This window comes from Clarias gariepinus, chromosome 12, assembly GCF_024256425.1.
Source record: "Clarias gariepinus isolate MV-2021 ecotype Netherlands chromosome 12, CGAR_prim_01v2, whole genome shotgun sequence".
In the NCBI taxonomy this organism is placed as follows: domain Eukaryota; kingdom Metazoa; phylum Chordata; class Actinopteri; order Siluriformes; family Clariidae; genus Clarias; species Clarias gariepinus.
Window position 1 is genome coordinate 16,481,953 of NC_071111.1, and position 11,781 is coordinate 16,493,733.

At 37.1% G+C, this 11,781-nt stretch overlaps 1 protein-coding gene across 1 annotated transcript; it reads right to left on the bottom strand.

Moving 5' to 3' along the window:
• Positions 1–345: 345 nt before the first annotated feature.
• On the bottom strand, positions 346–11,781 carry LOC128534728 (fibulin-1-like). The gene is made up of 15 exons (XM_053509142.1): positions 11,724–11,781; positions 10,591–10,726; positions 9,616–9,751; positions 9,361–9,502; positions 6,969–7,037; positions 6,545–6,640; positions 5,903–6,040; positions 5,675–5,812; positions 5,407–5,550; positions 2,982–3,107; positions 2,764–2,889; positions 2,027–2,146; positions 1,697–1,828; positions 1,384–1,507; positions 346–735 (listed from the first exon to the last, which is right to left on the bottom strand). The coding sequence occupies exons 1-15, from the start codon at positions 11,779–11,781 to the stop codon at positions 354–356; spliced, it is 2,067 nt and encodes a 688-aa protein (XP_053365117.1). The 3' UTR covers positions 346–353.

Sequence of the window (11,781 nt, forward strand, 5' to 3'; positions counted from 1 at the left end):
ATCTATTGGTTGGCATGTATTAAGGCTGGATTGAAAACATTTTACTTATTAATCACACTCCAAGTTCATCTTGTGGATTTAACCCATAATCGGACAATCAATAGAGTACAGATGGAGATGGATAGTAATAGACGCCCTGATTACTTGGGTTAATGAGAAAGATCAAAGGATTAGTGTGATGAACATGAAATTTATAAATGCAACACTAGTGATGTCATTGTCCCTCACCTACTATTTGTAGCCAGCATGTTGTAGACCCATGTTTATGTAAAATATTTTCTAAAAGACCAAGTCCCATTTTTACACTTGTGCTATAATACTAAATGAAAAAAGACACACTAGGTGAAGCACTGTTACAGTTTTGGCCAGTTGCTGGTCACGATGTGCTGGTCTTCAACAACAAATACGGCGATCTTAGCAACGAAAACGCTTGTGATCCCATATCGAATCAGTCGGATTTCCACAGTGAGCAGGAAGTCCCGGGGTTCTAGCAGTGGTCTATGCACAGACACCACTGCACCATGAGATGATTTCTGGATACTGAAGAATCCTTCAACATCACCTTCCATGATAAACAGCTGGATGTCGTCCCCAGGCACGGAGCTGGATGGCCCCATGCGGAAAATAGCAGCAGGTACAGGGATGTTAGTGGGAAATGTGAGATTGTAGAAGGAGATCCTCAGGGGAAGGGACTGGCACTCACTGTTCTGCTCACAAGGTAAGCGTTCACAGCGACTGGAAAAGTAGTACAGGAAGTAGCATGAAAAGAGCGGCATAAACTGTGGTATAGATACCAATTTATTTGAAGACAAACAAAAATGTCATCATACTCTGTATAGTGGTGTGTAAGGGTGAAAACACTTTTACTAGGCATAAACTGAAGAAAAATTAAGAAACGCAGCAAAGTTGAAAAAGCAACATCAAAACCAGTTCAGGAACACAATATTATGTCAAACATAGGTCCTTATTGAACATTACATTTACTTTTAGGCAGTTGGCAGACGCACTTATCCAGAGTGAACTACATTTTTATCCCATTATACATCTAAACAGTTAAGGGGTTTAGGGTCTTGCTCAAGGGGCCAATAGGGACAGCTTGGTGGTCGTGGGATTTGAACCTAAGACCTTCCGAACTGGATATTAACAGTTTATTTATCAAGTATATTTAACTAAATTTAGATCATTTGGAAAAAAAACTGAAATTTCTATTTTATTTTATTTAGATTATACAATATAAAATATAATTGCTTTATCATCAATACCAGACCTTATGTTACCACTGTAAGCACAGTATTGTGTCATTTATTTATTTATTTATTTTTTTTCCCCTCACCGATCTTTGCTGTTAATACTGACCCTTACAATAAAGTGTAAGATACTCACGTCTCTGCTGCACGCCGGTATTTGGGTGGACACTCGAATGACAAGCAGCGAAATCCGCCCACGACATTGAAGCAACTCTGTGCCACAGAACAGTTGTGTGTTCCTGTTGCACACTCATCAATATCTGAACAGAAGTTATTGCAATCACAAAATTTTTTAATCACTTCCAATACACACCATCATAACTGTAAACGTATCAGTTTCTATAGATCTGTATTTAATCTTCTGTCTTGCAGAGGGAGGCAGTATATAACATATGCATAGGACAACATCCATTCACTTCAAAATACAATAATATGAAGTCATGATTTACCCAGGCATGTGTGTCCACTTGGGGAGAGTGAGTAGCCGGTTGGAGGGCAGGTACATTCATAGCTACCAGGGGTGTTCAAACAATGATACAAGCAAACTTTGCGTCCAGAATTCAAGGCACATTCATCAATATCTGGAAAAGAATAAATAAAATAAAAAAAAAACGGGTAAGAGTTATATCTTTTAAGACAAACAAATATCAACAATACTTGTTGGTCTCCGAGAGGCAGCTGTAAGCTTTACATCTATTAATTGTATACTATTTGACATTTAATATTTAAAAGTTACTCACATATTTCCATGTAACATTTCTGAAAATTCAGTATCTTACCTTCACATGTATGTCCATCTACACGACTGAGCTGGTAGCCACGGTGACAGTAACACTGGTAAGAGCCGTAGACATTAGCACATTCTTGGCTACATGGACTGTTCTCACATTCATTCACATCTAAATGAGGGGTCAAATTCAGTGCACACCTTTAGATTGACACACTAATGTTTTTCCTCATCGTAATTCAGAACACATTCAGAAATCCACAGGACCACTTAGTAGTTAAACTATTTACTTAATCATGGATGCAACATAATATTGGCACAGAATAATTATCCAGTTTCAGAGTTATCAACCAACACAGATTTTAAGAGAAAGAAAAATGCATGGCTCCACTCTTTCCAAACCTGACTGACCTGCCCTCTTCCTGAGAATGGCTTACCTCATTAAAGTGCAAATACAAATTACATTGCATTTACTGAACCAATAATGTAAGAATTAAATAATAAAATGTAAGAAAATAATAGGGAATTTTGTATATCTCAAATTATTCATGCACACTGCACAAAACTACAGTATACGGTTTACATAAATACAATAATTTCTTCTAAATCAGAAAACCATTTATCTCATTTAAGTTTTATACTTCTCATACGGCTCATGGAATTGTTACATATTTACATATGAAATTATTATATGCTATATACCCAAATAAATATACTCTCCAGTTAGGCTTGCCGCACACAAATGTTGTAAATTCTATCAAGAGCAGCTATACTGGTTAATGGACCCACCTTCACAGTTCTTGCCATCATTGGCCAGTTTGAACCCAGGATTACAGCTGCACTTGTATGATCCAGGAGTGTTTTCACATTTATGAGCACATAGGCGTCCAGAATAACTCCGGCATTCGTCGTTGTCTAAGAGAAACAAAAAATATATATTTTAATCCATATAGATGTTTACCTCATATACATAAGGCAGAGGGTCAAGGAGGCAAAGCTGCTCTTACCCTCACAGGTTTTGCTGATGCTGTTAAACTTAAATCCAGAATGACAGTCACAGCGGAAAGACCCCTGCAGGTTCACACAGTCATGGCCCTGACAGGCACTGTGTAGTGTGGTGCACTCATCTACATCTGGTAAAAATTTGTGAATCATATGAATTGGCTTTTAAAACAATTTAATTACCTATTTAACATTTGTGTTCTTAGCATGAACAAAAGAATCATTGTGAGTATTATGCCAATAATGGTGCTAGGAAAACACTTCCTGATACATTGTGAGGGAGCAAATTCAGTATAAGCATATTGTCTGTAAGTGTGGGTTTAGAATAAGACACTGTTTATAATTACAGCAGCAGGTACAAGTCTACAGTATCCAGGTAAAATTATTCCCTGAAGCATGAGGGAGTGGTTTCTGCATTTCTTCCATCTGTTCATATTTCGTTTGACTTAGTAATTAACTTCTTCACAGGTCAGAATAAAGATGGGTTCATAAGCCAAAGTAGAAAGAGGAAAATGTGTCACTGATTTTACTGGAGGGCCTGAAGTCAATCGCAGGGAAATTGGGGCGAATTTTGAGGTACTTAGGGCACTGGATGGGGTGCTGATCCATTAGAGCGGACAACCATATGTTTTTGGACTGTGAGAAACCAGACTACCCGAAATAAAGCCGTGCAAACTCCACATACACAGGCCAAGATTTGAACCTCAAACCCTAGAGGTGAAAGGTGACAGTGCTAATCTACCATGCTTAGAATGTTATTACTACTGGAGGTTTCCTGTGGCTCTGACACCTGTGAAAGGAGTGTGTGGTCAACTCGCTGCCACCTTAAAAAAACTGATGACGTTGCCTACTGATGACATTACATTCAGTGAGGAACGTCTTGTGACACACTCACTGTATGACATAACAATTGATGACGCTGCCTTCGGTCAAGTGTAAGGTGGAATGCCTGTGATATACCTGTGATTTCCTTCTACAGGAACACATGTACACTAAGACCACATTTCCCTTGTTGTTGTTTTTCCTACTAATCATTACCTATTGCATTTTCCTTTTTTTTTCGTTTCCAGAATTCGGGTAAGATACTAGCAATATAAACATGAATATAAAAATAAAACACAGATTTCCAAACTGGACTACATTCACTTGTATGCACAAGTAGGGGTGTATATAAAAAATAAAAAAAAAGGAAAATAGTGAAAGTGGGGAATATGCAGGGGATCAATCAATCTTTCAAGCAAATGCTTGTTTGGGGTGGTTAGGCAGGCGCTTTATGTGTGAACAGTGATATACTGTAGGTGTATCCTGAGTTAAAACGGGTCGCGAACTGATTCCTGGGACACAGTCGCTCCTGTAAGGCGGGAAGAGAGAGGCTGGGTGCGCGTGCGCACGTTCGAGACGGAGACTAAAACCTTTCACATATAACACAAACTTCCTCCTTTCTTCTTTTTTCAAATAATTTTTGATAGTTTTTTCTTTTATTTTTCCAGAAATATTTCCATTTTTATTTCCTTTTCCTTTTATATCTTTCCTGGTTCTCATATCAGAGCGGAGTGACGCTGCTGAGAGGCTTATAAACAGGTGCAGCGCGTTTTCCTTAATTGTCTGCCACCTAGCGGCCGGACCTGTAATTAACATCGGGCCTGCCTGAATGAAAATCCATGGATGTAGGCTATATACAAAATACATGTAAAGTATTTGGCCAAACCTGTTAATTATTAAATTCAGGTGTTTTAATTAGGCCCTTTATCCCCTGTGGAGAACAATCTTAATCCTTCACCAAACGAAGACATCTTGGACAATTCTATGCTTCCAACAGTTCAGACTTAGGCCCCCCTGCACAAAGCAAGGACTATTATGACATGTTTTGATTAGTTCGGTGTGGAAGAACCTCATTGAGCACCTTTGGGATAAACTGAAACAGAGGTTGCGAGCTAGGCCTCCTTGTCCAACATCAGTGCCCGACATCACAAATGCTCCAAAACACTCTAAACTCTGCCATGAAATGTGGAAGCTGTTATAGCTGCAAAAGGGGCAGGTTTGCTTGTGTCCATATAACTGCTATACATAGACACACACACACACATAAATGAACGTCTCTCCAGCAAAAGCCTTTGTAAAGGTTGTAAAATACTGTAGCAGACACACCTCAATATTAACCATTCGTTCAAAAGAAACTACTGCATATTTTAAAAGCATTGTTTTACAATGTAGAAAGAACTAAATTCCGGAAAAGACAATGGAATTAAAAGGTGTGTCCAAACTTTTTACTGATAGTATATATTTATTTTATTTTCATTATGTGACATTTGAGAGAGAAATGTACCTTTAATTCTGGCCAATGAAGCCCACACAGTAGCTAAATTTCCACACAAGCCAAAGAATATAAAGAGAACAATGTATAGGAATTATTAACACGAATTTATTTACCCATGCAGTGTGTGCCCTCTTTGTTCAGGTGATATCCACGTCCACAGGTTACCGAGAACCTCTGGCACTTGTAGGAGCCAACAGTGTTAACACACGTGTGACCAGGTTGACAGGGGCTCTTCTCATGTACACATTCATTTATGTCTGAGAAAGAGAGCAAGTACTAAATTACTATAATGATGAATATTAATAGACATACAAAATAGTAATTTAAAAAGATTTTTTATAAAAAAAAAAGAATGAAGTTTTATTTGGGCAAGTGTCTAACCAATGCAGTTTCCAACAGCATCCTGGATGAAACCGAGTCTGCACTGATCCCGTGAATGGCAGCGAAATGACCCAACAGTATTCTGACATGTGAATTCACGGCCACAGCTATGTGTTCCTACCAGACACTCATCAATATCTAATGGAAACGAAACATAACTGAGAACTGATTGCACCATATCATTTTACCATTGAAAATAATAAGGATTAACATGAGATAGGGGTTAACCTTGGCAGGTGTTGGTGTTAGTCAGCTCATATCCTGTTCCACAGCTGATTTCTCTCTGACAGAGGTACGAGCCCTCAGTGTTGATGCATCTTTCACCTGGCTGGCAGCTGTGAGCGCCTGACAGACACTCATTGTAATCTGACAGCAAAGGGAAAGACAAATGATCTTTTCTAGCTTAAGAGGAATTCTACTGTTATTCTTGTTATTAAACAACGGCTGTCAGACTGACCGGGGTGAACTGGATTTTAATATTAATACAATTGTAACATTATTTTCAAAAAACATGACATGTAATAACACACATACATTTAATACAAGTTCTAGGAATAATCCAGTTCTTAAAATATCATATCTACTAATACTCCAGAGCTCTAGATATATACCGTATCGCAGAAACAAAATTTTATGGTTTTGGGCAAATTTTCTTCAAAAGTGAAGAGTTCAAAAGTAATGAAAAAGACAAGTTGCTTAAACTCAGTATACTGGGCTTTAATTTCATCATTTAGTTTTCAAAATGGTAAAAAAAATATATTGATAATAAAAAATATTTTTTCGTGCTCATTAGAAAAACTGAAACAGGAAAAAATTCTCAGGAAAAAATAGAAATCTTTAATATTGTTTCAGTGGTAATATAAAACTCACCCTCACAGCTGTAGCCATCGGATTTTAGGTGGAAACCTCTTAGGCAGACACAGGATCCGTTTCCCACACACAGCTGAGAGCATCTTGTTACCCCTTCTAATTTAAATTTATAATCAAATGAATACAATTTTAATTTATCAATTATGGAAAATTACATTCTTTTACAATCCACAATTATATTTCTTAAACAATATATCTTTATACAGCAACAAGTGAAAAGATCATGCCGTTTTTTTTTAAAACAATACATTATCAGTATCTAAAAGTAGCCAGTTCAATTATCTGCCAGGCATATGATTCTGCTCCAATGAGATATTTTACTAGTCCAGATTTGGACCTTTGTCTGCCTTAAAGTATGTTTTTTTTCCAACATATATTTACAAAGTTTAAATGATTTCGGTATTCAGTCAAGATAATTCCTTACCTGCACATAAGTCTGTATGCTGGGTAGTACCATTATTAGCAGTTGTGGCATTACTCAGCAAAGGAGACACTGTGTAAAAGAAAAAAATATATATATATTTATATATATGCTAAATTTAAAGCATATTAAATCACAGTATCAGCCAAGCATTTAAAAAAAAAACTGTGATGCAAAACCCTATGGCTATAAGGCATCACATAATACCATTTATTAAATGTCACATGCGATCTGGCTAATAATTAAGCAATTGTTTCAAAAGCTAGCATGGGCATCTTCTTTCTACAAAAAAGATGATGTTAAATGAAAAGAAGTTAATAGCTGCTGTTTGGGCCGGTGCAGGACTTTTAATTATGTTTAATTCTGGTTTAGGATCATACGGTAAAGTAAAGCAACATTGTGCCATGATTCATTGATAGATAGTAGTAGTATTATTTCAGTAATCTTTTAAATGTAAAAGAACTTACAAATTTTAATTTATTCATAATCAGTGTTAAAATGAATATTAAAGCATTGCTGGCATTCTTATATCTCTGTACTGTAGATTTTATAAATGTCACAAAAGCATAAATAATAATAATTAGTAGTAATGCATAACTGCGGATGATTGCAAATAAATACAGTACTATGCAAGTCTTGATCCACCTCTCATTTCTTCATATTTTACTTTTAAAAAGACAGTTTTTTTTGTATTCCTAAAGTAGCCATGAGGAATAGTTCTCTAGGCTTCTTGAAAGATTATTTTGGCCCTCATTTTAGTCTAGTCCTTGTACCTGCCAGTTTCAGAGGAATGTTCTTTTGTTTGTTAAGCCACACAGTGATCTATAAATTATTTAAGCATAAAAGGCATCTAATTATGGCATAAGCCAGTGAGAAACAGGTGCAGATGACGACAGATGATCAGGCTGGTGTTTAGTATACTGGAGATGCTTAATGCTGAGTGGTTGGAACAGACGAGAGGGGAAATGAGGTTGCTGCTGAGGTTGTTACAACCAATTTCTAAGGCCATGTCAACATGTAGCCGGGTATTTTTTTTTTTTTTAAAAAGAGATTTGCTGTCTTTGCCTTGGTCCACACGCAAACGCAGTTTTGGTCGTTGAAAACAAAGCTTTTGGAAAACTCGTGGTGTTGTGTGGACAGGGGAAACGGAGATTATAGCTTGTTGTAATGTCACCTTGTCCCGAAAAAAGCAACTGTCTGTGTGCTCGTCTCCTCGATTTGACGTCAGCTTCGTTTATGAGGATATTTTGTGCAGTGGTGGACATAGGTACATTAAAGTAGTAACTGTGTTAACGTTGCGTACTGGACTTTTTACATGCGTGTACCTACATGCGCAGTTATTCACACATTATGTTAATGAACAGAGGTGCCTGAATGTTCTACCAAGCTTACTCCTGCTACATACTGTACAAAACTCTGACGACAGACCCCGCAGACAGTGACTGCTGTTCACAGTGACAATGAAATTTTTTTTTTTTAATGTTTTTAAAAATACCCGGCTACGTGTGGACATGGCCTAAATTGTATCTTTGGTACTTTGTAGCCTGTCAGAATAATCCTTTTCTTTAATTTTAATTTAATTTAAATTTTATTTTATATGAATAAATGAGGGGGGGCTCAAAACTTGTGCACAGCACTAGTGCTGTATGTATTTTTAGTGATGGTTTGTAGATCATTAGTCATTTACAATACAGGCCAAAAGGTCATAAACTTAGATTAACTGACTCTGGTAGATGATAAAAGGTATATTCCAGTTGAATCAGAGATAAAGAATAAGTTAGTTATATGCAATATACATCGGTAGCTTAAAATGTAAAAATAACAAACTTTCTTTGACTTTTTTTCATTTTTTTATGACTGATTAACTATTCCGTATCCAACTTCCACAGGATGTGAATCTTGGTCATATTTTCCTCTCACTCATCGTCTATACCACTATATCCTGTATTTTGGCTTGTGGAAGATTTAGAAGGTTTAAGAACAACAATTAGCCTAATCCGCAGGTTTTTGGACTGTGGGAGGAAACCAGAGTACCCAGAGGAAACCCACCAAGCACAGGGTGAGCACACAAATCAAGCCTGGCCAGGAATCAAACCCAGACCTGGAAGTGCAAGGCGACAGTGCTAACCACTACACCACCACCATTTATTGTTGTTGTTGTCATTAATAATAATAATAAGAAGAAGAAGAAGAAGAATTCTTATTATTTATTTAAAATAATTTTTGTTGCTGAGTCTGTAGTGGTGCTCATTTGGAAATATCTAGTAGCAGAAGTTCAATGTGATTAAACAGGCTCGCAGGTTGTGTATTCTTGAAAACGATCATGTAGATTTGTTTGAGGAAAGCGATCATAATGACAGAGTGGGCATTCATTAATGCACTCAATTCTTCATACCTTGCTTGACTAAGCCATGCTCTTCTTCCACACAGCAGGCCTGCGCCACGTTCCTGCAGTGAACCGTAACAGGAATCTGCAGCTCACAGTTCTGTTTCTCTCTCCGAGCCAGCAGCCCGAGCGCACAGCACTCACAGCACATCTGAGCAAGAGAAGAGACAATTCATGTAGTTTAATGACAGTATGTTCTGAGAGCATTGTAAAGCCTTAAATATGATGAGTATGTTATGCCTTGTAAAATAAATAGCCACACACCTGGGCAGTGTTGAGTTTATAGGGGTCTGGCTGAAAAAACGAGGGGTCACATACACCATTTCTTTTGGCATTGGTCATGCCGCTGGTACAGAGAGTTTCTTTCAGTGCAGCTTGACAGCACTGGTTCTGGACCATCCTTGTTCGGAGAAAAGATAAAGCGATGGTGTAACAGCTCAGATTACAATTACATAAAAAATTACATTTTTTGGATCGAATTTGTAAATTGCATTAGGGAGCAAGAGTGAGTGAGTGTGTGTGTGTGAGTGTAAGTGAGAGTTGTTGAAAGGGTAAAGTAAAAAAGTGAATGAAGAGTGAGGGAGGGCACAAGTGAGTGCGTGAGGAGATAAATGACTTCACCTGTAAATGATTGAGTAAGTGGCATAAAGAGTGAGTGGGTGAGTAAATAAAGAACTAAGTACAATTATAAGTGTGTAAATGAATGAAAGTGTAACTGAATGAATGAATGAGTAAGTGAGGGAATTACAAGCCTCTTGAGGAATTGCATGGTGCTTAAACAGAAATGAGATCAAGACCATTTGCATGTGAGAGGCCTGAGATTCTTATCAGCATCTCATGATTAATCGCCAAGCTTTCAGTTATGATTGAATTAATGTATTGGTGAATTCACCTTAAACTTTAAATCTGATTTAAAACTGAAGCCAATCATCACAATGATCCCAATTTCAAGGCCCATTATGCATGAGATAATTAAATAAGATGATTAAAGTTACCTTATTACTTTAAGATTAACGCATACAACCAAAGGCATGACATTCTTCTTCAGTTTACCGCCAAATGTCTCTCAATCTACAACAGCTGACCTTTTAGGTCTTTTAGAATACAGTGCTGATTCGCCTCGGGGCTCAGCCAGCTGCTTAGAACTATGTTTCTAGTTATTGCTTTCTGTAAAAACTTCCATTAAGTTTTTGTAGTGTTAACAGTTGTAATGGAGGCCCAAACCAGGTGTGTCCCTACCTGCAGATGTTGGACTGGGATGTATGGGGAGGGGAAGTACAGTGTTGAGTTCTCAAAGCATGGACTCTCCCATTTTTACAGCACATTTCTAAAGACATCTGCTCATGGCCAGGGTCTAAGGAAATCAGAATGAAGATTATTGCATTTTACAGTTTGGAGGAAATGCTTACAAAACTTTTTAAAAAGTTTAGAGTGAAGAATGAATTCCAAGTTTTAAAAAATGTTGGTGTGGATTTACATTACCTACTCTTTGTACAAAAAAAAAATTACATTGACAACAAAAACATAAAGTACATAATGTATTATATAGTAGGCTATATTTGTTATTGTGATGGTAAAGGAACTTTAAAGTTAAATCCCATTGATCATTTATGGGTGGGCATAATTTTTATGCAGAAGTTTAATGACCACTTTATTCTAAAATGTACAAAATTCTATGTGCAGAATGTGGGAAAATATATATATATTTTTTATATATATCAAAAGCCATTTTGCCAAGGAAGCCATTGACATGTGCACACAGAGGTAAAACATAATTAGCCACAGTAGACTATTTCTATAAAGGCTCAGATAGAGTTCACAAGCTAAAAACTAATTAAGAGACAGAAGAAAAGAACTGTATTCCTAAGCTTTGGCATTCCTGAGACAGACACTGGTGACAACAGGCCACATTCCAAATGTCTGAAACAGGATACAACTTTGAACATATCACCTCAAGCCTATAATCTCCTACAAATACAGCATGATGGTGTTTTCAGTAACAACACACAATCCTCATACCGGATGACCCTCTAACTCAGCCGTACTATCGACAGACTCTTAGCACAGCTAAAAACATAATATATAAAATCCAGTGGCAGGTGCTATGTAATAGTGGGATCTGATATATGGCCTACAAAACAGTAAATTATTTTTAAAAAATTAAACAAGAACAACTAACAGCAGCAAAATGCCTTATTAACCTCAAAGGTACGAGGTGAACTAACTGCTCTTTAGTGCTCAGACATCATTTTTGATGATGCTCAGCATTATTTCATGCATAAAGCTCAAAACATCCTACATAAACTACAGAAAGTCTTCACCGCACAGAGGATTTAAAACATACATGTAGAGCAACATGTTTTAAAATTTACCTTGCCCTGAAAGAACTCCACACAAAGTGAGGAATATTGAGAGCCACTCCAGAGCCAT